Source organism: Varanus komodoensis, unplaced genomic scaffold (assembly GCF_004798865.1).
Source record: "Varanus komodoensis strain SLA01 unplaced genomic scaffold, ASM479886v1 scaffold1, whole genome shotgun sequence".
NCBI lineage: Eukaryota > Metazoa > Chordata > Lepidosauria > Squamata > Varanidae > Varanus > Varanus komodoensis.
Window position 1 is genome coordinate 35,073,162 of NW_025335268.1, and position 27,757 is coordinate 35,100,918.

At 39.9% G+C, this 27,757-nt stretch overlaps 2 protein-coding genes across 4 annotated transcripts in view; one reads left to right on the forward strand and one right to left on the reverse strand.

Annotated features, from left to right (window-relative positions):
* Positions 1-17,533: 17,533 nt before the first annotated feature.
* GTF2H5 (general transcription factor IIH subunit 5) lies at positions 17,534-22,043 on the reverse strand. The gene is made up of 3 exons (XM_044448759.1): positions 21,929-22,043; positions 20,453-20,508; positions 17,534-18,067 (listed from the first exon to the last, which is right to left on the reverse strand). Exons 2-3 carry the CDS (start codon positions 20,485-20,487, stop codon positions 17,887-17,889), a joined length of 216 nt encoding a protein of 71 aa, XP_044304694.1. The 5' UTR covers positions 20,488-20,508; positions 21,929-22,043; the 3' UTR covers positions 17,534-17,886.
* A 92-nt stretch (positions 22,044-22,135) lies between these two features.
* The window catches only part of SERAC1 (serine active site containing 1), a 32,766-nt gene continuing 27,144 nt past the window's right edge, over positions 22,136-27,757 (forward strand). The window contains exons 1-2 of one of the 3 annotated variants that reach the window (XM_044421996.1): positions 22,136-22,198; positions 24,821-24,912. In XM_044421996.1, coding sequence (XP_044277931.1) covers positions 22,191-22,198; positions 24,821-24,912 — 100 coding nt within the window. In that variant the 5' untranslated portion in view covers positions 22,136-22,190. Of the gene's footprint in view, positions 22,199-24,820; positions 24,913-27,757 lie in introns of those variants that run through there. The other 2 variants (XM_044422005.1, XM_044422010.1) reach the window with 2 other exon arrangements.

Consider the following 27,757-nt stretch of genomic DNA (forward strand, 5'->3'; position numbering starts at 1 on the left):
ACTGAGCTGCATGCAACATTTTGAACATTGTTTGGTCAAATTACCAGGGGTATTCTCTTACATAAGCACAGTCCCAGCTGAAATCTTTTGGAAGACCAGTGGGATGTTTCTACTGATTAGGAAATGTGGGGTCTTCATAGCTCCTTCCTCCTCCCAGAGTTCAGGGTTGGTTGAAAAAGTTTTGCTTTGCCACCTGAGATAGAGTAGCAAATGGGTCACAGCCAAGTTGCTTTGGTGCATAAGGCAGAAAAACCCATAAGTACCTCTCTGTATGTGGGGCTGTAAAAATACAGAAATAAAAAGATTACAACTTGCTAACCTGTTAGCACAGGCATAATATGCCTGAGGTAGTTTCCTCATTCTGCCTCATGGCAGAACAGGCAGTCCTTCTGTCCTGTCCCACTTTATTGGATTGTTCTGACTCTTGCATGTGGAACTTCCCCTGCATGTAACAGAATCATGTGACCACTACTTGCAGGGCTCCTGTATCCACTCACAAGACAGAAATTTCCCAGCCCCCCCCCACACTATTTACATGTTAGCACAGGAAATCTGTTTATACTGTTAATTTATATTATTTTAAGGAAGTTTATTTATGTTCGGCTTCGGCAAATGGGGCGGCATAGAAGTTTCCTAAATAAATATGCAAATCTCTGAGCAGACCCATATGCCTGTGACAGACAGAAGAGCTTCAGTTCCTACCTGTTCTCCATGGGAGTGATTAGCAAGTGCCATCCTGTGAAAGCCAAGAGGACTGTGAGAAGCAGCTCTGAGCTGGTGTTCATGATCTCATCAATCACATGCACAGATGTGTTAGATCAAACAACCGTTGTAAATATATTACATCTGAACAGTTATATAATGCTGATGAGTTTTCAGAATCTGACTTTCTCAATACTTTTATCTAGTTCTCTATCTCTGTCTTTGTCTCTAACCTATAGAAACCAAAGCACACAGGTAAAAATAAGACTCTTAGCCTTTAGATGTAAAGGAAATGGATACCATGTTTGTCTTATGAAATAAACCATTCATAGGAAATCAGTATAGTATAAGCACACTGTGTTGTTATTTCTTTTCTGAACAGGATCCTGCAATCAGTTCAGCTATTCCTTACAGATACAGTTTTGGAGGAATGGTAGGATGCTGGCTGATGGAAACCCTAGGGCAAAACATCTGAAGAACCAGAAGTTGCCCATTTCTGCTTGATGATGATGATATCTGTAAATCTATCAGTTTTTCATCCTGAATCCCTTTGTTTCCAAATGTGAGAAAGAGACCATAATGTTATGAGATTGGGGACAGAACTGAACAGCCACCAATATTTCATCGTTCTATCTTCCAACATTTGGGAGTTCTACAGGAGAGAGTTAATGGATCCAGAATGACTGCAAATGTTTCTTAAAGTTCAACAGGCCAGGTTGCCATGGGAACTCAATGACCTGATTTGCATGTCACATGAAGCCATTGTGGGCTGCTATTGTGGGTGGTTGCAGGGTGGCTTAGCAGGATGTCTGAACTTGTAACATTTTTTCCACTGTGGGTGGTTTTTCACCAACAAGCCACTCTGAGTACCCAGAGGTTGCAGTAGGGCTGTTTAGGGTAGCTTGTTCTCAGGGTGGCTTTTTGTGATGTCCAAACCTGGCAGGGTGATTTTATTGTGGGTTGTCTAGAATGGCTAGCAAACTGGTCAGCAAGAGCAGCAAGCCCCTCTGCCACTCGTCACAGGCTCACTAGTGCCACCGATATTATACTTCTTCCTTTCTTAGCAGCATCTGCCTCAGGATGGATTTTTAATCCCTTTCCCCCCACCATGAACGTTTGGAAGAAAGGACACTGGAGACTGTTTCAAATACATATGCATTTTTTGAGCCCTGTGCAAGTTTGCAGGAATGAATGTCCGCAGCCAGGATATTCACATCATTTCCTTTTACATTTTCCTGCTTTGCATGACATTAGCATTTGTTTAGAGACCCCACTCACTGCTCAATACAGCTAGCAATGGTGCCCAGTGGAGGAAAGAGACAAGCATGGAGCAGAAATGGGAGAGGAACAAAGAGGAGCTTGCAGCTGCAGGAGAAAGTGGGCTTTAAGGGTGAGTATTCAATAGCTTGTGAAACAGCCTTTTAAAAAAGTGTTCACTAGTAAAGGAAGTACAAAAATGGAGGATATAATTGGCAAGGTCATTGATAGAAAAGGGCTTAGGCTATTTAGATTTGGCTAAATAGCAGATAGGCAGCCTTGCACTCTTGCACAAGACTTTCCCCCACCAAAAATTAAAAAATGCAAATAACTTCCCTCATTCAAGTATTTGCTTTTTGCATTTTGCTGTGGGAGGGGTTGGGTTTCACTCAGGAAGCACTAAAGCGAAGGATGAAACTGAAAAGCACATTGACAAGAGGGAAATACAGCCATGCTGAGTTCAACAGCAGACTGGGGGTCTTGTGCACATCTGCAAGACAATGAAAAAAATAAAAACATTTTTCCTGGTTCATAAGAGCTTAGAAACACAAATCTCTTTGGTGATCTGATTGGGAGAGGGTTTGTCCCATGAGCCAGCAACTCCAGCAGATCAATTGCAGAAAGGTTGCTGATATAGCCAAATGATGAAACAAGGATTTCCCCCCCACAAATTTCCGTGGGATATGTACTGGCAGCCACTGGGAAGACCAACAGGGACCGAAGGAGAAACAAGCCACACGAAAAACTGCCAAGCAGGCAGGAATCTACTGTGGCTTATTCCCAGGGTTACTCAGCATGATGAACAGACTTGCCCAATATTAGATGAATAGTGCTTAACAGCCAACAAAGTCTGTTGTAATCCAGGGGACTATGGAGGGAACAAAAACATAAGCTTAAATTTTGGAATAAGCCTGAGAAAGGGCAGAGTTGGGATCTATAGAGTTTTGAACGTGCATATTAATTCTCTTAGGAGCCCTGAATTGAGTACAATGCAGTGTGGAAATTCTGTTAGAATGTTAAACTTGCATCTATGCTCAAGTGATATATTTGTAAATAGATGCAAATATTACAACACATCGCTAAACGTCCACTGACCTCATTCCAGAGGAAACATGAGATATGCACACTGCAGCCCTGAAAATTCTCACTGCAGAAAATGTTGAGATGCACCTAACAATCTGAAAGCAAGAAAGGGCAAAGTAGTACAGTGTCCCATTTTGCAGAATCAGTGCAAAACAGTGCCATACTCAAGCCAAGTGGGTTGATTGAATCATGCAAACCAGGTCATGGCTTTGAAAAGCTAAAAACTTCATCTGGGAGAGAAATGCCTAATGTTCCCTGCCTGCTACCCCCAGGGATGGAGACTAGCATTGTTTTCCTTTGTTTTACAGAGAAATCCGTAAAATTGTGAAATTAGCTTCTTTGTAACAACAGCTATTACTGTTTTGTACAATATTTTAGATTGCATTTGTTTGTGATTCCACCTAGATAACATCTGTCATGAGGTGTTTATATAAATACAGTAACAACAAATGCTAGACTGGATGAACCTTTGATCTGGTCCAGCAGGGAGATGTACTGAAGGAAAGTGAGGAGAAAAACGAATGAGTGCTGGCTACAAAAAAGCCATGGAGATAAGCAAGGGTTTCCAAAGGCCAAGAGGAGGTACAGTGTAACATCCCCAGCTGAAAAAGCAGATAGGTGGTGCTAACTCTCATCTACTGCAGCTGCTCATTATTGCCACGTTTCTATATATTTTCCCACCATTTAGGAGCAGGAAGAAAGAGATGTGATTGTGACTTGCCAGTGGAGATCTCCACAGCTGTAAGTTGCATATTCTTTATTTATTTATTTGCTTGTTTGCAATTTACAAGCTAACTTTTGGATATTCTCCCAAACTGGCATACAGCAAGATGTCAAAATCCCATAAAAATAAAAGATTAATACAAGATTAGCAATTTCACATTTGATTTCTTTCTGAATGCTTGATTGAATGCCATCAAATCTTAGTGAGCTGTTAATCTGCAATTTGTCAAACTCTAAAACTTTATTTGTAGTTAATTCAATTGGATGTTGGGGGATAATAAGGGTATCGCAGAGTCAGTCTGACACTAGCAATAGAAGCCCTGTTTGCTCATTCCCCATCCATGCATCCAGGAGCTGTAAGCAGGACTATGCCTTCTAGACTATGCCAGTATCATCATGTCCCTCCCTTTGCCCCAACTGTTAATGTCCAGTCTGAAAAAAGTGTTATGTACAAAAAGAGGTGTACAAGAGCTCTGCTCACTGTGGGGACTACCAGTCATGCAGAGCACTTAATCTTGTGGAGAGCCTACATATGTGTAGACGCCTAAGTGTGCAGGCTCCCCTTTAAGACAACTGGGCTCTTCACACATAGCAATGACAAAACATGGGTTAATTAATCCACAATTTGCCGCAGTGTGTTCCAAATACGTTCAGCCACTTTTTTTGAATATTCTGCCCCTGATTGGACCGGATGGGGCTTGCTACCTGATGCCCAAATCTGGACACTATAGGTTTATTATGGGTTAAACAACCCACAGTTAACCTAGCTACTAATTGTAGGTTATCAGTGGGTTGTTTAACCAACAATTGACTGATATTGTCACAACCCAGAGTCAGCCAAGTCCTCAAAATGGCAGTAGAACACAGCTACTACATGCCACAGCAAATTGTGAGTTAATTAATGAACCCACAATTTGCCACCATTACATGTGAACCAGGTCAATATGTAAGCATATTTGGCTGTTAACACAGGATACTAGCCATATACAGAACTCAGATCTGTAGCAGCTGATTAAGCACAAGTCCAAAACCGAACAATCAAACAAAATAAAAACCCTGTTCATGTTCAAGCACCAGCCATGATGAATTATGTCAGACCACAGCCAGTAGTGTTTGAGTCCAGAGAAATATGGAAAGGCTACTCTCCAGCTTTTTACACACTCCTTGTAATACCTGATTATCCGGCTTAATGATTGCTGAGCTGAACATCCTGCCTCACTGAATTAGTTTCTTCTCATTTGTGTTCCCAAGCATAATCAGTATAGTATAATACAGAACATGCATAATAACAGTCTATTCTTTCTATTACAATGTACCTCTCAGACCTATAACACTCAGAATGAATTGGATAGCCCTTTGCTATCAGTTCAGGTTAGTGTTAAGGTCGCTATGTCAGAGTTCCCAGTCAACAACCTTGTTTTGGGCTTGTACTTACAGGGGTGTGTAAGCCTTTGTTTATCAGTTCAAATACTGTGTTCCCCCAGTAGCTAATTTCACTGAAACTGATCATAAACACGCATGTCAAAAGTCAAAGGCAGACATCAATAGCAAATATTAAAACCAGCAAGCAACCATTACAAGAACAAGAATTAAGTTGCAGTCACATTATTGGAAGGTGCATTGAAATAAGGAGATTTTTACACTGGTGCCTGGATACAAATAGCAAGGAAGACTAGCTGGGTTTCTCTCACTCCATAGCATAGGCACCATTACCCTTTCTCTGGCTCCTTCCTCTATCAACAATCTGCTAGCAGCAGCCATTTAATCAGGCTATTTGTATTCTAGCAGATTTTAATAAGACCTTTGTAACTAAGAATGAATGGCTGAGCTTGCTTTTCCCTCCTTTCTCCAAACTCTCTTTCCTTTTATGAGTATGTTGTTTCTTTCAAAATAGAAGGACCACCTTATTACTGACCTATATAAGTGGTTTTGGGAGCCCTTTGCAGCTTAAGAGTGAACAGCCACCAACTTGGGTGGCTTACAAGGAGAGAGGACAAATTCATGTAGAATAAGGCTATCAATGGCCACTAGTCCTCATTGCTATATGCTAGCTCCAGGATCAGTAGCAGTATACCTATGTACCCCAGCTGTTGGGGAACGTAAGTGGGAGGGCGCTGTTTCCCAGCTCTCCTGCTTATGGGCTTTCCATGAACAGGTGAGGGGCCACAGTGGGAACAGTATACTTGACTCATGGATCCTTGGTCTGATCCAGCATGGCTCTTGTTAGGTTCTTTTGTTCTTTAATGTTTCAGACAAACAAATGAACTATCCAAATGTGTTTATATGGGCAAAGACAGTTCTTCGGGTATGCCAGACTCATACTATGTAATTCTTTGAAGACTGAAACAAACAACTATGAATTGGGCCTGGAAGGTTTGGAGCCAAGAAAGTGGTGCCAAATGAACATGATTATAAAGCAGGCCCCTGTCAGCTCTCTGGCTGCTAGATTTTGTACCCACTAACATTTTTAGAACTTTGCCACACTTTTTTGGTCACTATTATAGTTGCCATGAGGGAACTCTGCTCACCAGTGCATTGTTCGCTAGTGTTTATAAAACCCTAACCAGTTGGCCAAAAGAAATAAAAATTAGCTCTACATGTTCAAGGTGTTTCTCAAATTATATTCAACTTTTGTACTTTATCATGGAGGCAAACTTAAAGCTGAATCAGATTAATCCTTTGGAATACTGAGTTGGGCAAACCAGCTCTTATCTGCCTTTGATATTCTCTTAATTCATTTTGTCCTAATACAATGGCAGTCAGGAGAAGGCTTGGAGTTGTAGGAGTTTTTTCTGTTTAAACATGCATTGGATTGCACCCTCAAAATAAAGAAAAAATAATATCCAATATAAAAGTAAAAGTTAATGACAGGGTTCACATGATCAGGGAGGGAAAAGAAGCTACTGCAACTTATTTTCCTGCCTTTTGTAGGTTGGTCATATGCCACCATAATTAATCATACCAGTTTGTCATGTTGTTTGACCCACTGAGGGGGTGCTAAAGCCATCCCAAAACCCATGGCTTGTTCTTGGGTTTTGCCAGCTTGGGGCAACTTAACAAACTTCATTCAGCAGGAGGAATTTTGGCACTTCGTTGGCACATGTCAGGGCTATGGCAGCTTATTTTCCTTCTTTGAATGTGCAAACCTGTCCAGAGAGTTGTACATTTATATATAAAAATTCTAGGGGTAATTTGTCACCCCAATTGTTTTAGCCCTTGTTACTTCTCTTTCTGTTTGCAAGGAAGGTTGCAAAGTGCCATACAGGTGTGCTTCCATGAGATGTTTGGTACAAATTGTCTTTTAGTGTTCATTGCTGCTAAATCTGTATAGATGTGGAGTGAAATAAAAAATGTTGTAAATAAATTTGCATTTCAGAAGTTATTTGTGAAGACAACAGAACTCAGGTCTTCTCACCCATGTTTTAGCAATGAGGCATACAGATTCTCCCAGATTGTCCTCAAACCCGAAAAGTATCTCAGAATTTATAGATCAAGTCCTGGGGTCCATGTAATGGTGTCAATTCCTAGGTTACTTAACCTAGAGTAAGCAAAGTAATGACCCATGGGATTGTTGCTTCCATTTTCAGTTAACAACCCAGGATTATTCTGTGTTGTGAGAACCTGAAAACTTTGAGTTAAGTTAAACTATCTAGAGTTAACTCAACAACGAACACAGGCAATTCCTGTGTTAAGTTTTGGTTGTTTAACCCAGAGTTTCCAGGTTCACATATAATGAATCAACTGAGGAAGAGGGCCTTGTTGGCTTATTAATTGAAATGGAAGCAACAACTGTACACTCATCACTTCACTTTCCCAGAACAATTCCAGAGCTAAATAACGCAGAAATTGCTGCCATTAAATGCAAACCAGATCCCAAGTGTCAAATCCAACAGTGGGAAAGTTAGAATGCTTAATATCAACATGAATATCTGAATTTAGAGATATTTCCCAGGATTGTCCTCGTATTCATTTCTTCTCTGAAAAAGTATATGGCAATGTATTCCATCAGACATTTACTTATTACCTGTTAGCATATTTTAGATTAGCTACCTTTTTTTTACTGCCCTATTTTTTATATCAGACATTTCACACAGATTTTATTTCTTCATTTATATATGTACCCAACCTAGCAACATTGATTCAACATGCATTTGATGTATATGAGGCATTGGCCCTAAAGCAATAATGAAATAGCAGTAGTATTTTTATATCACTATAAATATTAGCCCTCCTCCAGTGCCTCACATTGTTAATATTAAACATAAATTATGGCTACTGATTTCCAATAAGAAAACAGCATTAATGACTAAGCAAAAAAACTTTTTCTTCTCCTTTTTCTTGCTTGCTTAACTCTTCCAGCACCAATGCTATATTTAAGGATTTCACAACATTGTTTATCGTTTTAAAGTGTGGTCTCCTGGATACTTTATGTGTGTTTCTGCAAGTGAGTTTCACAGCCAGAGAAGGTCCAGCTACAGCAGATGCTCTTGGTTGTCCTGTTCTGGGCATGGACACTACTGCAGCAAGGAGGGGCAGGGGGTGTGGGTGAGTATGTTGGCACATTGGCATGGAGCATAACAACACAGGGGAGTGATACTCTAGTGCTACAGTTCTCTGGTGAGCAGGTGGTTGCTTCTTTTGAGCAGCTAATCATCACCGTCATCATCACCATCATCATAGAAGCCAGGGTTGAAGTAACACTCAGTGTGTGGACTGATGAGGGAGGGGCAGATGATGTATGTAGGAGCAGTGCACCCGGGGAGACTAATGGGATACCAGCTGCCATTAGGAGGAAAGATGGAGAAGTGTGAACCCAGGAGCCAAGGCAAGAAACCATGTTGCAAGGTAACTACATGGCATGGTTTAACACAATGTGTGAACGCAGCCAGTGAGTGGGTAAAGTTTCAGCCTATGGCGGGAATAGGCTTAGTCCATCATACTCTCCTTGAACCAATTATTTACTGGAAAGCTGTTAAACCATGCTGAAAGAAATGTGAGGACTCAATCCACAAATGGACTAGCAGCATTCTCTTTGTTTCCAGGAACTGTAGCTGAGCTCATTATACCCTAAGCCCTGCATGAAATAAGCTAAGGAATTTGCAGACCCCCAAAATGATGACCCTCCTGAGAACCGTGGCCAGAAGAACCAGGATGAACCAGATACACCTTGAACACTTCTGCCAGATTTGTGTTGCCAGGCAAAAAAAGCAGCATGCCTCTGGAGTGGTTTCTTCAGTGTTATGTGGATTTATGTTTCATGGAAAAAAATCTACTTCAGAATAGCCTCCTTGGAGCTTTCCATTCTGGGTTGTTCAGTTTTCCTGCTGCTAAAATCTCCTCCTACCTTTCCCTTATATAATACAATCAAATTAATTTTTAAAACCCTTCCACTGAGATAGCCTTCATGCATAAGCTATACACAAATGTTGATTGAGATGAGTCCTGTCTTATAAGGTCCTTATTTTGTTCTACTGAGTCTCGGCATTCCTCCAAAGAGCTCAGAGCAGCTTATATAGGATTTCCCAGGAGGCTCCCAGCTGGGCAGCTTAAGGGCTATAGATGCAGCAGAAGGATCAGATGGTTCTCCGAGCTCATGATGTTTATGTCAAAAGTCCTGTTTTAGAAGGTGTAAAGCTAAAGCAATGTTTCCCTTCCCAGACACTGTATATTCAGACAATGCACAGCTGCTTTACGTGTATGGAGAGTTCTCCAGATGTGCAGCACAGTAGCAGCACAGAGCTACCCATAATGTCCTTCATGTGTGTCTGTAGGTACAGGGGGTAGCATTGTAACATTTATGGGTTTCCTCAGCGTTCTAGTGAGATGCAGGCATGTGGTCTTGAGCACATCTCATCCCTCTTTCCTTCCCAGCAGATTAAGGGGAAAGGCTTCCAAAAGCATTCTTTACTGAGTTAGACTAGCCAGTTGGGGCTGACTTTGTAATATAGCGTGAGTAATATCAATGTTGTTAACAAAAAGCATCCATCAAGTAACAGTCCCTCTAATTGTCAACATCTTGCCCACGTTGTTATCTGCTGTCAAATCTTCTCCAGCTTGAGGCAACCCTATCAATGAATGCCCTCCAAGATATCCTGTCTTGGACAGTGCTGCTCTGCTCTTAATTGTGACCTCCTTTATTCCAAAAGGAACCCTTCTCCTCCTCCTTTCTCCTCCTCAGGGACGTTCACACTGCTTTACAATAGTAAAATGGCTATCATGGGTCAAGACAACCAAAGATGCTGTGGTGGAGCATGGAAACGTTAGAACATACTGTTGATTCTTTCTGTGGTTTCAGGAAACTAATCCTACCATGTAAGAACAACACAACTTTGTGTGGGTGTGGACAACACAACTTTGCCATTTCAGCTAAGCATTCTGACCCTGTCTCTTCTTCTAATTCAGATTCAGAGTCTGAAATCTTTACCTTGGAATGCTGTGTTTTGGGAAATGTGGGTCCAAGGCTATGCATGTGATTAAATTCTCAGAGATAACATATAATTAATTTATTGGGTGCTTGTACTAAGCACAAGTGCAAAAGGAAATTACCGTTTAAAATAACTTTACGTATATCATGATTTCCAGAGCTTGAAACATGTATTGTAGCTGAGGAAGAACAGTTTGCCTAAGGACACCTTGGCTTTTCATGGCTCAGTAGAACCAATGTCTTCATAACCAAAGCCACCATTCTACATTTGCTCGGTTCTTAGTAATGTCTGCATTCACCCAACGATGAAACATAGTCCCAGATTAGGATAGGTCTAAATAGCACCTTTCAAGTGTTGACAATGCTGCAGATACAGCAGCCTTCCCCAGCCTGGTACACGCCATATGGTTTGAACTTCAGTTTGCATCCACCCCAGCCAACATAGCCAATCATCAGACTACTAGGAGTTGTACTCCAGAACATCTGGAGGACACCAGCTTGACATACAGAATCTTCTAAAAGCTATCATGTTACATAGGACAACATCAGTAGTTCCAGGTTGCAGATGGGGTGGGCTGCAAGGGAAATAATTAGAAGATTATACCATTTCCATGTACTCAGAGTTGTATTCATTACTAGTCCTGCTTACAGTAAACCCACTGAAATTAATGTATCCTAAGTCAAACTATTATTGGATGTAACCCAGAAGAAAGAAGCTTGATGAAAGCATGGTGTAAATAAGATTTTCTGCTTATAACTATAGGTTCTCCTTCTTGGTTTGGTAGCACAGTTGTGTTTGAATAACACGAGAACCCAAAATTCAACAACCCATGGAATAAAGAAACTGCAAGTTAGTATTATGTGCAATGCAGATCCATTTCCTTGCTTTTAGTGAAGATTTCATTCCCATAACTAATTATATCACATTCTCCAAATTATATCAAGAGAAAAACTGACCCAACTGGGGAAAATAATACGATTAATAAAAGGAAAATCTAACAGCACACACAAGGTACCTGAACTTAAAATGGAGACAATCCTCCCTTCTGTCCACAGTGATAAGTAATGAAGCACTAATGCAACGAAACACAAAATTCATGAGTCAAACATGAGCTGTGTCACCCTTTAATTTTGTTGTAAAATTTGGTAAGAGCTCCCCTTACTGGCATGCTCTCCTTTATTCAATAAACCTTTGAGACCAGGAGACAAGTGCTTGATTTAAAGCAGAATATTCTTAATAGTATTTGTGCTACATATCAAGCATTTGAAGAGAAAGGCCTGTGATTTCCTACTTATATGGCAAAGTGCACAAGCTCAGAATACAAAAACATGTTATGAGAAATATTTTGTAGCACCAAAAGTTATTGGTACTGTCATGTGGTTCACAAGATTGAGTGTTGAACTTGTATCTACCTTCAAAGTCTACTCCATGCTTAGACTATGTGGCCTTTTGTACCTTAGAGTACAACTTATACATGTTCAGACAGAAAACAGGGCCTACTGCTCCTAACATGCCAAGTCAGGGGTATAGGATTGCACTTTTAGTTTGGTATCATGGGATCAACAACAACCTATTTCACAAGGTTTTTAAAATCTTTAAACATAAAAGAGATTGTGGAGCACATTACACGTGCTTAATGCAGTATAATTAATAGCAGCATTGCTTCACTATGATAACCACTTAGCAAATGGAAGGCTTTTAAATTAATGAGAAAACATTTGGTGCAGTGGTGGTTGGTACAAGAAATACATAATAAGCTCCTCAGAAACAAAGACTTGTTTAGTATCCTCTTCATTTTTGAGATTTCAGAATATAAAATTATTTATCAATATAGTGATCAAACAAAGATTGCTTGGTCCTAAAGTGGATTATGTGCATACTTCTAAAATGTGCATAGTGTAATTCGGATTATATGCATGCACCATGGGTCCCCAACAGGGCACCCACAAACACCTTGGGCATTTCCAATTTCACCTGTGCAATGGTCCCAGTTTTGTGCATGTGGGCATACCATTTTTTATTATTTTACATCTTAAATTTACATACATGGAGTTGTTCATATGCAGCATTCTAGCAAATAGACATAGGCTTCAAAAAAAGCAGACCAATAATCCAAATAAGTATCATTTGAAGCTGGCATCTATAAGCTACCTATTCATATGTTGAAGGTGTTGTATTGTTCTTAATCCCTTGCATTAAAGCAGGTGAGTGTTTATACTTCCAGTTTTGTAATATTCTTTTAGCTATCCAAAGGCTGCAGATAATACATTTCCCTTCCATTTGTTAATTTCCATGAAGGAGGAAATGAGAGTGAGTCTATCAGTAAATATGAAAGACTATCTTAATACAAAATGTATCTACTAGCTTCCTCTACCAAAGAAGTAACTACCGGACATGGTCAAAACATACATATAAAACAAGCATTAGCTGTATTGTATTGCAGTTATCTATATTAGCCAATCCTTTTTAAAAAGACATTGTGGTGTCATTGTGACGCAAAGCAAAAGGTATTGCTGGATAAGACATAGCCTAAGCAGCACTAAATGCAGTTCAAATTTCAGTCTGAACTTAAAAGGAAATAGATGCCAAAGTGACTACTTCCTTTAAAGTTGGGCTGGTGCCTGGAGCTGTTGCTCAAATTCTTCAGTATGCCCACTGGGGACCCTGATATGCCATGTATCACATAGTCTGTTTTGCCAAGAAAGCAGTGGAGGCTGGTGACTCCAATGCTGGAGGAGCGATAACTCTAGTGTGGGTTTTACTCTAAGCCTATTTCCCCCCCAAATAGGTTCAGCTCTGGTGCCTCTAAAGTCCAGACTGAAAGCTGAAGTGGATAGCTCACCACCTAACAGCCCTGACTTCTTCAAACAAGCTTTTGAGAGCCTCTTAACCTCTTCCATCTGTACTTTTGGCAGCAATAAAATTAAGGGTGCTGTCCAAGTCATATTTATTTATTTAAAGCATTTTTATCCTGTCCTTTACAGGAGTTTCAGGGCTCAGGACAGCATATCTAGAAAGAAAGAATTCTTAGAGCTCTCAGTATTCATCAGAGTTGCCTAAATCGTGCAAAGTCAGGTGCAAGAAGACGAAGGGAGGAACAAAAGCAAACAATTTACCTAACGTAAGTGGTAAATCAGAAGGCATAGGTGATAATCCAGTGTCCCAGTTTACATGAGCACAGGGTGAGCACAGAGCTACCCCTGTGAATGCCAGCTGATTTCCCTGATTACCCTCACCAGGCACAGCTTTGGTGTTGTCTAGACCAGGTGAGGTTGTTGAGCTTGTGAGCAAACCACCGTGAGCCCATGGGCTGTTGTATGGTTTTGGGGTGGTTTCTTGACCAGCCCAACAGGTCACCTGTGGGAAGCTGCAGTGGCAGGGGCTTGAATCAGTAATGTGATACTTGCAGGGACCAGAACCCATCATGGTCAGTAAGCTTGAGGTTGTGATAATTGTGCAAACAGGTCTTTATGTCACTTATTTGCAATCAGATCACACTAAGCTAAACTATACATGAAATGCATAGGTCACTAAAGGATTAATGCATTATGTATATGTTATTCACTTAATTATTTCAATCAATTAAAATTCTCTTTTAAAATCAATTTAATTTTATTTCTAACATTCTTTAATTCTCTTTATTTCTTTTGGCACCAGGCAAAGACCTTTCTATTTACCCATTTTAATAATTAAAGATTTTTAAAGAGATTTTTAGATGATATTATTTATTTAAAACTTTTATATCCTGCCCTTCACAATGTCTCAGGGTAGTAATACAATAAAATAAATAAAGATACAGCATCCAAATTATAATAGATAACATCCAACTTTTAAAACACTACTAACATTTAAAATAATGGGAACATAAAAAGGTTTTGGCCTGACACTGAAAAGAATAAAGTGTGCCAGATGCACCTTTCTCACCCCACATTCTAAAACGGGGGTGCAACCACAGAAAGGGGACTTCTCCAAGTAGCCTTTCTTCCAACCTTCTTCAGAGAGCACTCCCAAAGAAGGACCAGCCTCAGTAGATGATCTTAGAGTTCAGGCAGGTATATATAATAGGAGCCGTTCCTTCAATTATCCAGGCCCTAAACTATTTAGGGTTTTATATGTCAAAGTTAACATCTTAAATTGGGCCTGGACTTCCATTGGTAACCAAAGAAAATGATATAGGACTGGTGTTATATGATCACATCTGCCAATCCTAGTGAGCAATCTTGCATCTCTATTCTCTATTTACTGCTCTGCCTTGAAATTTCAGTAATTCTCCTCTGTTTTACTGCTCTGCCATGAAATGTGCATATTTTTAGCAATCTGACTAACTGGTTTACTATTAAATTTGCATATGTTTACCAAAGCACCTCATTTGCTTTCCTTGAAATGTGTGTATCTTTATGCACTCAGCCGATTCTGTCGCAAAATTTGTATGTGCTTAGCTCCACAGTCCGTGTTCTGCCTTGAAATTTGGGCCTGATTGGTGATCTTGTTCACTGCTCTGGAAATCTATCTGCATATCTGATAGCTAACACCGGAGACAAGCAGAAGAAGGTGTCATGCATGAAAGTTGGGGTGTGGGGCAGAGCCACAAACAACTGGTAGCTGCAGGAGTGAAGAAGCTGCATGGGGTATGAGATATTCAATAGAACAGGATGCAAGGGGAGAAGGGAAGTGGTAAATAAAATTGGCAAATATATTGATAAGATATCAGTATTGGTTGAATTGCAGGAAGGAATTCTTACGTACTTGTACAAGACCTTGAAAAAACTGCCAACATTTCCCAGTATGCATAAGGCCACGGAAAATGATTTCCTTTTTGCAATCTGATGCAAGTTGGGGATCTCCTCTCCAAATGCATCAAAACAGGGGATGAATTTGTCATTAACTGAAGAATGTTGCTATGCTGGGCTGTGCAATTTGCAGATCAATTATGGAAAGGGTGCAGATGTAGGGAATGAGAAATCCAAGATTTTTGTTGCAAGTGTCCCTAGGATATGTGCAACAATAGTCTGAAAGCCTGAGGAGAAACAAGTCTTGGCAAGCTGCGGTTACCTGTTGCAGAGGAGTAATGGACACACACACACACACACCCCAGGGCTTATTTTCAGGATGACTCAACATGACATGTGAACTCACCCACAAGCTATTGAATATACTGACTGGATATTTTATTCAGTCCAAACCATACTACGTACCAGTGGGACTCCTTGAGAAGTAAAGATGATATCAATTCGGAAGGGAGGGTATTCAATTTCAATGGGCTACTGACAGCTTTAAGGGTTTAGATTACTGGACCCTACTTTATATATGTCAATCATTACTGTATCAAGTATAAATTTAGATGATTTAAACATAACTTGCTTTTGTACATCACTAGTATAAGCTTCTTCCATTGTTTACCTTTAAGATTAAAGTACATGCAGACCAATTCTGAGTGCTGATGCAGCACTCTCAATATAATTTTTTTTGTCATTGTATGACATGTGACTGGGAAAAGTTTGCTTGGGAGGAGACCTAATTCTGACACAAGAGTGCACTCAAGGGTTCCAAATATCAGCAAGATCCAATGGGCAGGCACGGCAGTGGCTTATAATTAACCCTCCAGCAAGGTACAGTGGCTAACAGTTTCCAAGATTTGAGAGAATGCACTTAGTGAAGGGATGCAGTACCCTGTTGTTGTTGCGAAGTCATGTCCAACCCGTAGCGACCCCATGGACAACTTTCCCCCAGGGCTTCCTGTCCTCCACCATCCCACTTAAGCTCACACCTACTGCTTCAGTGACTCCATCAGCGACTTGTTGCCCAAGAGACTCACTGCCTGGGCTGAGAGCAGGTCTCTAAGACAGTGTTGCTTTCCCCAAAACTGATTGTGGTGCTAGACTTTAACATTTATACCAAACCCAGACCCATATATAGGATAGTGCACACTCCCACTTGGTTTTTTACTGGCCAGATGATCATGTTCCAACGATGGCTGAATTTGGTGCCATGGATAGACTACTATTCTACAGGATTTCAAGTTGCTAGAACTCTACCTCTGCAAAGTTGGGAGAACCTATTACAAAGGGTTTGGAGGTATTGGAGCTTAGGGATTGGAGCTTTCCTTTTGAAACCCTGGTTGATTTGTGGAAGGTCATCTACAATTTGCAGATTGTCTTTCATTATGCTAGTGATACTCAGCTCTATCTTCTTTTCTACTGATGTCAAGCAAGCAATTGAATCCTTGAACCATTATCTGGACACAGGGAGAGACAAGACAGAAGTACTCTTATTCAGAGGAGAAACTAATCTGGGACTGGAGATGGTATTCACTCTGAAAGATAAGGTCTGCAGTCAAGGGTACTTCTGAACCTAGCATGCTCCTTGGAGGGTAATGTGAATGCTCTAGCCAGGAACGCCTTTGCCCAGCTTTGGCTAGTGTGTCAGTTACATTCCTTTTGAAGAAGCCAGATCTGGCTACAGAGATCCATGCCTTAATCACCTCCTGTTCAGACTATGTGGATTTGCCCATGAAGTGTGTTCAGAAATTGTAGTTAGCACAAGAGAGGGCAACAAAATGGCTTCTGGGTATCCACTGATACTCTACCAACTTTACTTGCTTCCAATCTGCTTCTGGGCACAGTTCAAGGTACAGCTGTTTGCCTATATTGTTATAAAGAGGTTATCTAATTGGGTTCATAAAAATGGAAGACAACACAAAAAGAAATGAATAAAAGGAATTTAAAATAATGCCCAAATGAATATGACACACAGGAATACTTATTCTAAGCCTCCAATTCTCTCCCTCTGGGACAAGCAACTGTAGAAATCTGGGGGCTATTTTGACCCCCACAGACCTCTTCTTCAGGCCATGGTCCATGGGATCCATACAGTCCATGAGGTACCCTCCAAAAGGACCAAAATTGTCAGTTTGCTACCAGAGGTCTGTATTAAACTGCTCCATACTACTACAGTTGTTAACTCTTGCTTGCTTGCTAGTTAAATGTAATGCTTTGGCTGCTTTGTAATGACTACAAAGTACCCAAAGAACCAAATGTAGTTTGCAAAGAAGTGAAATTTGTTCACTTATACCCAGTATTCACTAAAGACATTAAAGAAATTAAAGAATAAGAGACACTGGGAGCAGCATATTACCCACACCTGCTATATATATTTAGTTGGGAAGACACATAATTGAACCTAGTGAGATTTATATCTGAGTAAACATGCATAAGACTGGGCTGCCACAGTTTTAAATTATTCCATGTAATTAAGTATAGTAATATACACTTGTCAAAGTCTATCATTTCCTCTGGCTATGTGAAGAAACAAAAAGTGATATAATCCATTAAGAACAAGTCCGATATGGTTCAGATGGTTTACTCTATAAAGGAGAATTACAGACTGTTACTGAATATGAACATTTATTCTTCAATATTCCGTAAAGGAGAGCCTAATAAACTCAAATTTGTACACTCTAAATCATTTGCAGTAGCAGATGCTTTATAAGCTGTCACTGAAACTTTTTTATAGTCATGCATCCCACACTAAGGAAGATCATAGACAGTTCTTGACATACGAACTGTATACATAGTTTCCTTATTATAATGACGATGTCTATCCAATCTCCTCCAAGTCAGTCACCAGAAAAATCTACACACACTTTCACTTCCACATCTATTGACTGCAGCTTGACAGATAACTCCAGTTCCACTTTCTATTTCTGTGTAATGGGAAAAGAGTTCTGGTCCATTAACTCTCCCACTCTCTCCTGCAGAAAATTAACCATCTCAGCTAACACAAAGACATGTGTTTCATCCAAGTCCTGTATGATAAACTTCTTTCCCAAGGCATTTGACTCATCCAAGTACAGCAGGAACTGCTTCATGGCTGGGTCACTGTGGAGACATGAGTAAAATAAGGGTCACATTATATGATACTTCAGTGATTTAAGTTTTAAAGTCTTTGGAATAACAGAGCTCCAATACAGCTCAAGATTTCTTTTTCAGGATGGTCTGTTACTTATCAACAGTCATGAAAATTGACTACATTTTAGAAGACTTATTGAACAATAAAATCCTTGTAGAGTTATTTAGTTACTGAGCTTTAGAAAAAGGATATAGTTGCCAGTGCTAAAGAATTACTGTGAAAAATGGAGAGGCCTCAGTTTAAGACCCCTACTAAAGGTTAAAGGTGGGACTGACCTATATAAATTTTCATACCATGTTTCCAACATAATCTATCAAAATACAACTCTATTTCATCTAAACAGTTGTTTACATAGTAAAAATATGAACTACATTATAACCTAAGGAGAAAAGATACAGGAAAAAATTTGCATTTTTTTACTGCTCACAACAGTAAAATATCCATACAATAATAAAATCAATAAATCACATCAGCATCAGTAGATATCATTAAAACCCCAACATTAACAAAAGGCATTTCAAAGCATGAAAAAACCAAGATGAAGGCACCAAAGAAAATGGTCATAATGTATTCATAATAAGGAGAGAAGAATTATATCAGCTGAAGGCCTTCATAAACAATCAGCTTTTGACCTTCAACATTTATAGTGGCTTTGGCTAAAACTGTTAGTTGTACTTGGAGAATTTCAACCAGGAAGTCATTCCAAGGTCTTTATCATTGAAGTTGCCCACCATGCTTCAATTAGCTGACAAGTATAGCACAGAGACTCAGATAATGACCACAGCACATGAGGAGAAACATAAGGATCTTAAGGGCTGTGTTATTGCTTTGGTTCCAAGTAATTTACATCTTCAAAGATTAAAACAAGCTTCTGTACTTGAGCCTGAAACCAGACTGGCAATGAATGTAAGTCAGTCACAATAGGTGTGAGATATTCTGGTTGCCTTATTCCAGTAAATACACTGGCATTTGTATTTTTCATCAGCTGACCTTTTTCTGATGACCACACAGAGTGAATTATAGTAGTATAGCTTGGAGATAACTAGGGTATAAATGACAGCAGCTGACACACCAGGTGAAGTTATTAAAAAATGCATCCCTTGTTGCCCACACATCCAACAGAAGCACTAGGTGAAGAAACATCCAGGAACTAGAGACCTGAACCTTTAGCAGGAGTGCAGCCCCATCCAAGATGTGGTGCAGCCTAATGCCCAAATCAGATGGCCCAACTTGTTAGGAAAAGTATCAGCTTACTTCCCATACAGGACTTTACAGGAGACAACACTAGTCCAGAGTTTCCACTGCCTTGCTCGAATCAGGTGAATAAGGTTGGCTATGATCAACATATTGATAACCCAACAGGCCAAAACTACAGCTGACTTGCATAAAGTTTCATGTCTCCCATGAAGTTTAATATGTACAAGATGGAATCTTGCCAACCTACACCACAAAATCATATGATAGAGCACAAACATCTTCTGAATCCTATCTTCCAGGAATTAAGTCTATCCAGTCCCATGGAAATTGAACAGCTGAAAGTATCAAACACTGTTGAGATATCAAGAAGCTGCTATAGGGTTGCATTCCACTTGTCTATCTTCTGGCATAAGTAATCTACTAGGACAGGCATAGACGAACTTGTGCCCTCCAGATGTTTAGACTACAACTCTCCTGATCCTTTGCTATTGACCATGCTGGCTGAGGATGGCGGGATGTATAGCCCAAGCATCTGGAGGTTACCAGGTTGCCTAGCCTATATTAGGGCAACTAAGGCAGTTACAATCCCCAAACCTGCCAAAGGTTAGATCAAAGGTAGGAAACCTATGCCCCTCTAAATGTTGCACAATTCAAACTTGAATTAGCCCCAGCAAGTATGGCCTATGGTGGGGCTTGTAGTCTAATAACATCTGGAAGGCCACAGATTCCAGATATCCTGATTGAGATGATTTCATTCAAGAATACTTAGAGGATTTTGCAGTAGTTAAAAGAAGTAATTTTGAACATATACTCAGGCAGACAGGAAGATGTTTAATTCCTGTTAGGCTCTTATGGAGACATGGAGGAATAAAGGTTTGAATTTAGTTACATTCTGTAATCCTCCTTTATAAATTAAACTATCTGATAACACAGAAGACTTGTGCTTAATGGATTGTGTTCTACTGTATCAAGCATTCCTGTTTATTCCTTGTGACCCTGGGTGCCCTCTATTCCATTTTTTCCTATAGTCTCCAGTCACATCAACATTTTATTTATAAAGTACAGTAACAAAAATTGCTCTTTAGCCCACTGGCTTCTTGTACTAGACATTCTGCATGGCAGGAGTAAGACTGCATTGTAGACATGCTACTGCTTACCATTCTATAAGTATTCCTTTCAAAACATTCACCATCTTCCCAATAGTATCAGTTTCCTAAAGAAAACAATGAGAAAAACATAATACAATGATAAACCAAAGTTAATCAAACTAACAAAAAGTTAGTCGTTATTTGTTTTTTCGCGCCAGGCCAAGACCTTTTTATTTAAACATCATTTTAATTGTTAACATTATTTATTGATTTTATATCTTTGGCCAGGACATCTCCAATTATATCGTTTTATATGGTTAATATGCATCTATTTATTGTTGTGAGCTGCTCCAAGGCTTTGGCAAATGGGGCAGCATAGAAGCTTACTAAATAAATAAATAAAATAAAAATCAAATTTCACCATGCTTTTAAGGCCTCAGTGTATGCACATTCATCTGGAATTAAGTCCTGCTGAACCCAGTTGGACTCACTTTCAAAAAAACAGTCACAGCACTGCACTGGCAAATCACCCTACATTTAGTAAACAACTGGCTGCATTACAAATTAATATAATTCAGTATGCGTGCCAATATTTACTTTAATGCAGTTTAAGTGCTTAACATGCAAGTGATATTTAAAGAGAAAAAAAGTTGTTACTTAGATCATTCATAATTTCAAACCTCATGTATAATTATGCTTATCATTCTCTCTCACACATAAAATCCACCTGGAAATAAAACCCAATGTACTCAATAAGACTTCAACTCTTATTGTAAGAATCCCTATGAAAGTTTAAAAGACTAACAGATGTATAGCTAGATTATAGCAAAATCAATTTGTTAGTCTTTGAACTGGCATAGGAGCTTTAAGCACACTGCATAGTCTTTTTGGGCTTAAAGAACAAAGACTCCTATGTCACCTTACAATTTATTAAATTTAAGTATCTCAAAGCAGCCAACAAGGCACCTAGAACAGTAGCGGAATATGGCAAGCCCTGCCCAAAGACTTACAATTAAAAAAAAAGAAAGAAAAAAGACACAACAAACAAGCAGGGAGGAGAGAGCGGAGACTGATAAAACTTAATTTATTGTGATGAGAATCTGCATGGACAGCGGTGCATTCGTGGAAGCTTTTAGGAAGCCCTTGGTGTTTGCTTTAAAAAGCTAAGACAGGCAACCTCGCTGAAGTATTCTACTTATACCCCTTTTTTGTAACTTGGCATGTAACAATGTGACTATGCATTGTACAGTCACAGTGTCGAATATCTAGCTGCAAAAAAGAGCAGACTATTAGCCATCACAGACTCTTTATCTAAAAGACGCGCATCGCTTCTCCCCTTATTGGCCTAAACCAATTTTCACCATTCAGGATTGACGAAAACATCACTCAAGCCTATCTGTGAAGGCTTAACTGGTAAGAGTCATAGCTGACGCGGTGCGGTGGACGAAGAAACCGGCAAGGCAAGGCGGGAATGGGGGAGGGTCTCAACGGCTACACTGCCTGAACAGAGGTAACGGCGGAGAACAAACAACGAAAACCTCTTACGCTTCACTCAACAAGCAACGTCGCCTTGACGACGAGAAAACTCAGCCGCCTTGGTCCAGCAACCGGAAGTGGTGGGCGCAGAACCGCACAGAGCCGGAGGGACGCTCCTCGAGTGCGCAAGCGCCGCCTTGAGTCGCCCTCGGATTGGCCGAAACCTGGTGGTCGCGCTTGCGCAGTTGGGTTTTGGATAGTGCTGCGCTCACGCCATAGCATAGGCTGGGTTTGGAAGCTTTGCTACGTACTGCTGAGACCGGGAAGAGAAATGGACAGGTAGGTGGAGGGGACAGGGGCGTGATCGAAGCCTGGGGCTCCCGACCGGTCCTCGTGTGTGAGAGGAATCAACTTAGTGGAGGATTGTGAATGGTCGTAAGTGGCTGTTACAGCTTTCATATAAGAATTGTGGGCTTGACTTTCTCCTGGAACAAGCAGCTTTCAGAGCAGCGGTCTGTTAGCAAACGACAGTGTCCTGCATATAACCGAAGAATTGTAGTTCAGCTTTTGTAGGTTCATTGAAATTTTTGGGATTTAAGTTGTGCTAAGATTGGATGCGCTTTTACTTGTGAACAAACCCCATTAACCTCCATAGGGATTAATGTTTAGACAGGAAAAAGCCCTACGACTTCCAGCGTTCCTCAGTGTGGCTAGCTAGAGAATGCTTGGCGTTGTAGGATTCTTTTGCCTAAACATGAGGATAGTGCCCTAAGACTTAGGTCTAAATGAAACATTCCTGGCATTGTATGGGATAACTCTTTAGAGAGCCTTCACTTCTAACGTCTACAAAACCTTCTGGTCAATGTGAATATACAGACTCCCAAAGTTATCTCTGCATTTGCATGTGTTCTTAGGAAAACTTGCTGCAGAGGAGTTAATCTGATTTCCAATACTGATTTGTAAGTCAAAGGAAAGCCAAAATGTTGTGCTCAAGCAGTTTTGTTTGCCTTGAAGTCAAAGGTCATTTTTACACAAGTGATGCTTAATTTCCCCTTTGTTTTGATTATTTCTCAGATGTACTGTTTATAACAGCATTTATCAATCTGTCATTCTCCCAATGCACTGGACTGCAAGTACAATAATTCTCAGCCCTCATAGGATGGATATCTACTTTATAATAGATAGTCAATTTTAAATTTTTACATTGTCTTTCTTGTATATACTATCCTATGTGGCACATTCTAGGCTATGCAGTATTAAATTGTAAAAGGCACAGGCAGCCAAGCCTTGGGAACTATCCACACCTGCATGTCTCTTGACTTGTAGAAATAACCCATCTGAATTGAAAAACTTTCTCTATATCCTTGTACCATGTGAAGTACAGTAAGTAGGTGCACAGGGTCTGGTGATTTTGGTCAATAAACAACATATGTGGAACATCCTTCCAAGGAAGGCCCTCTTGCTCCATTGCTGCAATCCTTTCATTCCCCATAAGGATGTCGCTCTGGTAGAGCCATTTGAGTGAGAACATGTTAATCATGTTTCCATATTCAGTAATTATCCTGGGTAGTTGTAAATCTTCTGCATTTTCTAAATCATGTTATAGTTGGAGGGAAAGCTAGTGTGGTGTAGTGGGTAAGAGCATGGGACTGCAGCTCTGGCAATCTGGGTTCTAGTCCCCACTCAGCCATAAAGCCAACTGGCTGACTTTGGACCTGTCACAGACTCAGCCCAACCCACCTCATAGGGTGGTTGTGGTGGTGGTAAGAGGAGGAGAGAAGAGGAGGAGAATTATGTAAGCCACTTTGAGTTCTTTGTAAGAAAAAAGATGCAATATAAATCTAATTAAATAATGAATAAACAATCTTTTTCTTTTAAAAATGGATTAGCTGCTTTTGGGAGTCTTTAAAATGGAAAGGCATAGATGAGATTGCATATGTCTGTATTAAAGTCCACTGAGATGAACGACACCTTCTTACAATTAAACTTGTTTAGTATGTTCAGTTAGGTTCTCAATTTTGTCAGTTCTGAAGAGGATAAATAAATAAAAAATGCAAATTATAACAAGATTAGCTCTGATTTTTTAGACAGCTGTCTTACAATCTAATCTAACTGCATATTTAGAAGTGGAAAGGTGAAGCCAAATGGGGTAAAGCTTATTAGATTCGACTGTCTAGTCCTATACATTATTATAGTGTGCTGATGATTGTAGACTCAAAAGTGTTGAAAGGATCTTGTCTCAGTGTTCTTCATTGCATATTTAGTAATTGAGAACTAAGTGTTGGGGTTTCAGAGTAAGGAATATATTACTTTAAATTATCAAAGGGTTATGTGAGCCCTAACTTCCCATCATTAGAAGATACTCTCTGCTTTAAATTTGCATTTTGCCAGTTAATTGGTTTTTCTAAGAAAACTCTGCTGTATCTTTGCAAGGGATGTGACTAGATCGGTTAGTCATCCCTTAATGCAGAGATGCAACAGAATTACACACCCTCTCAGTGGGTAGGCTATTGTCTCTCTCCCTCTACTTGAGCTGCAGTTTTAAGCTTGTATCCTTTTGATGAGTATGAATACCCATTAAATAGTATGCTCCTCTGAGTACTAAAAGTGAAGTTCTTGTGTGTATGTGTGAATTATGCTTTCAGATGTAATTCAGGAAAGAGTTACTGCAACTATCAAGACTTTAAGAGTAATGGTGTAATTCTTCATGGTGTTGGAAGGGAACTACACGTATTATGCATCAGGGCAGTCCATGATCTGCCCCTGCAACATATATCTGAGTATCTGTGGTATACGGAATAAGATTAAATGGACATCCAGCACAGAACTCAAAGATTTCCTGAAGAAAGTTGTGCAGTCTCTATAATCACTTAGCTACAGCAATGCCAGATGGCTGGCAAATGAGGATAAAGTATAAGAGGAAGTCTAAGACCTGTTAAAAGAGAATTTCATACTTTACAGAATGTCACTTGCTGCTTACTGTGGGATTTGCTGTAGAAAGATAACAACTTTAGATACAGCCCGGAAAACTCACAAAGCATGGAAAGATTTCAGTAAGTGAAATTTTATGATTACTTGTGTAACGGAAACCCATCAATGATTGTTTTCTCTGATGGGCTCATCAGGTGGAGTTTGTTAAAGGTACTTAGATTATCTAGGGATTTTGCATGAAGGTGTAAGTTCTTATGCTAGGAACTGGTTGAACAGCCATCTAGGTATTATTATTATTATTAATTTCATTTATATATCTATATACCACCTAACAGATGCAGCTTTCTGGGAGGTTTACAGTGGTTCATAAACATAAGTACAGTGTAGTAAACATGGAAAATAATAAATACAAATAAAACAAAATAACATAAAATTTCAATATACAAACATTTGGAATATTTTCTTGAAATATTTTTTATTCTAATGTCACAGGATTGCTGAGGAGTTCTTATTTAAGAAAATAAGGGAGCAACTTTATCCAGCCAGCATATTTAAACAGAAACATGCTGACTGGATAATGCTAGAAGCTATAGGACTTTATTTTTGGTCTAAGCATGCATGAAATCATGCCCTCAGTGACTGATAAGTTACCTACAGTCAGTTCTATATTCACTGGGAACTTCCTGTTTTGTTTTCTGAAACACAAAATAAGCATATCGTGGGAAATATTAGTGAAACCAAGGAACATTTCACTGTTATACTTGTGTGTGCGTAAACATGTTGCATTGTATATACCGCAGAGATAGACGATGAGCAATTTGCCCTTTGATCAAGTCCTGTTTGTTGGTGCCAAACCTTGACAATTATCCTGGGTTTTTATCACCTTACACCTCTTACCAGTGAACTCATGATCACTGTGTGTCTACTATATTGGTGATTCTTGTTTCATAGTTTGAGTATTATTGAATTTAACAGGGTTTTTTTGACAAATAAGGAGCTCAAACATTGTTCCTTAACACAAAAAACTTCCCTTTCTGTTACATGCTTTCGAATCATGGCCAGCAGAGGGAAAGTTGAACAATGTTTATCAGTTCCATCATTAAAAGTTAATCAGTTTAATGCATTTCCATCCGCAGTGCTCTATTTATCCAGTTTAAGTTGAAATAGCTTCTAAGGGTGGAGCCCATTTAGAATGAGCCTAATATGTGAGCCGTGAGTACTAATTTAAAACTTGTCAGGTTGATGGTGAAAGGAGTACAAAGTACCTTCTTCTGGTAGAAACAAACTTGACTTTGCAAATCAAATCATATGCAAGTTTACTCAGAAGGAAGTCACATTAAATTCAGTGGGCTTTATTGCCAAGTAAGCATGTTTAGGGTTGAAGCTCTTCAACCTGATCTGAAGCCTATTTTCTTATAAGTAGTTCTATGATGCTGATTCCGCTTCATGGATCACTGCCTTGTTGTGGCAAAGGGGCTTGTGTAGCTCAATGAAGCTATGAGCTATGCCATGCAGGGGCACCCAAGACGGACAGGTCATTGCAGAGAGCTCTGACAAAAGCTGCTCCACAGGAGAAGGAAATGGCAACCTACTCCAGTATCCTTGCCATGAAAACCCCAAAAGGCAAAAAGATAGGACGCCAGAAGATGAGCCCCTCATGTCAGAAGGTGTCCAATGTGCTACTGGGGAAGAGCAGAGGGCTAGTACTAGTAGCACCAGAAAGAATGAAGTGACTGGGTCAAAGCTGAAAGAATACTCAGTTGTGGATGTATCTGGTGATGAAAGGAGAGTCCGATGCTGTAAAGATCTATACTCCATAGGAACCTGGAATGTAAGATCTATGAATCAAGGTAAGCTGGATGTGGTCAAACGAGATGACAAGACTGAACATCGACATCTTAGGAATCAGCGGACTAAAATGGACAGGAATGGGTGAATTTAATTCAGATGACCATCAGGTATACTACTGCGGGCAAGAATCCCTCAGAAGAAATGGAGTAGCCTTCATAGTCAATAAAAGAGTAGGAAAAACAGTAGTGGGATACAATCTTCAAAATGATCTCAGTTCGAATCCAAGGCAAGCCATTCAACATCACAGTAGCCCAAGTCTATGCCCCAACCACTGGTTCCGAAGAGGCTGAAGTTGACCGGTTTTATGAAGGCCTACAACACCTTCTAGAATTAGCACCAAAAAATGATGTCCTTATCATTGTGGGGGATTGGAATGCTAAAGCAGGAAGCCGAAAGATAACTGGAATAACAGGCTAGTTTGGCCTTGGAGTACAAAATGAAGAAGGGAACAGGCTGGTAGAATTTTGTCAAGAGAATACGATGGTCATAGCAAACACTCTTTTCCAACAACCCAAGAGATGACTGTACACATGGACATCACCAGATGGTCAACACAGAAATCAGATTGACTGTGCTCTGCAACCAAAGATGGAGAAGCTCTATACAGTCAGTAAAAACTGGACCAGGAGCTGACTGTGGCTCAGGTCATGAGCTTCTTGTTGCAAAATTTAGGTTTAAATTGAAGAAAGCAGGGAAAAGCACTAGGCCACTCAGGTTTCACCTAAATCATATCCCTGATGAACATACAGTAGAGGTGACAACTAGATTTAAGGAATTAGATCTGATAGACAGAGTGCCTGAAGAACTATGGACGGAGGTTCGCAACATTGTACAAGAGGCAGCAACTAAAACCATCCTAAAGAAAAAGAAATGGAAGAAAGCAAAATGGCTGTCTGAGGAAGCTTTACAAATAGCTGAGGAAAGAAGGGAAGCAAAAGACAAGGGAGAAAGGGAAAGATACACCCAATTTAATGCAGAATTCCAGAGAATAGCTAGAAGAGATAAGAGTGCCTTCTTAAATGAACAGTGCAAAGAAATAGAAGAAAACAATAGAATAGGGAGGACCAGAGATCCCTTCATATCTCCAATTTTCTTGAAGAGATCTCTGGTCCTCCC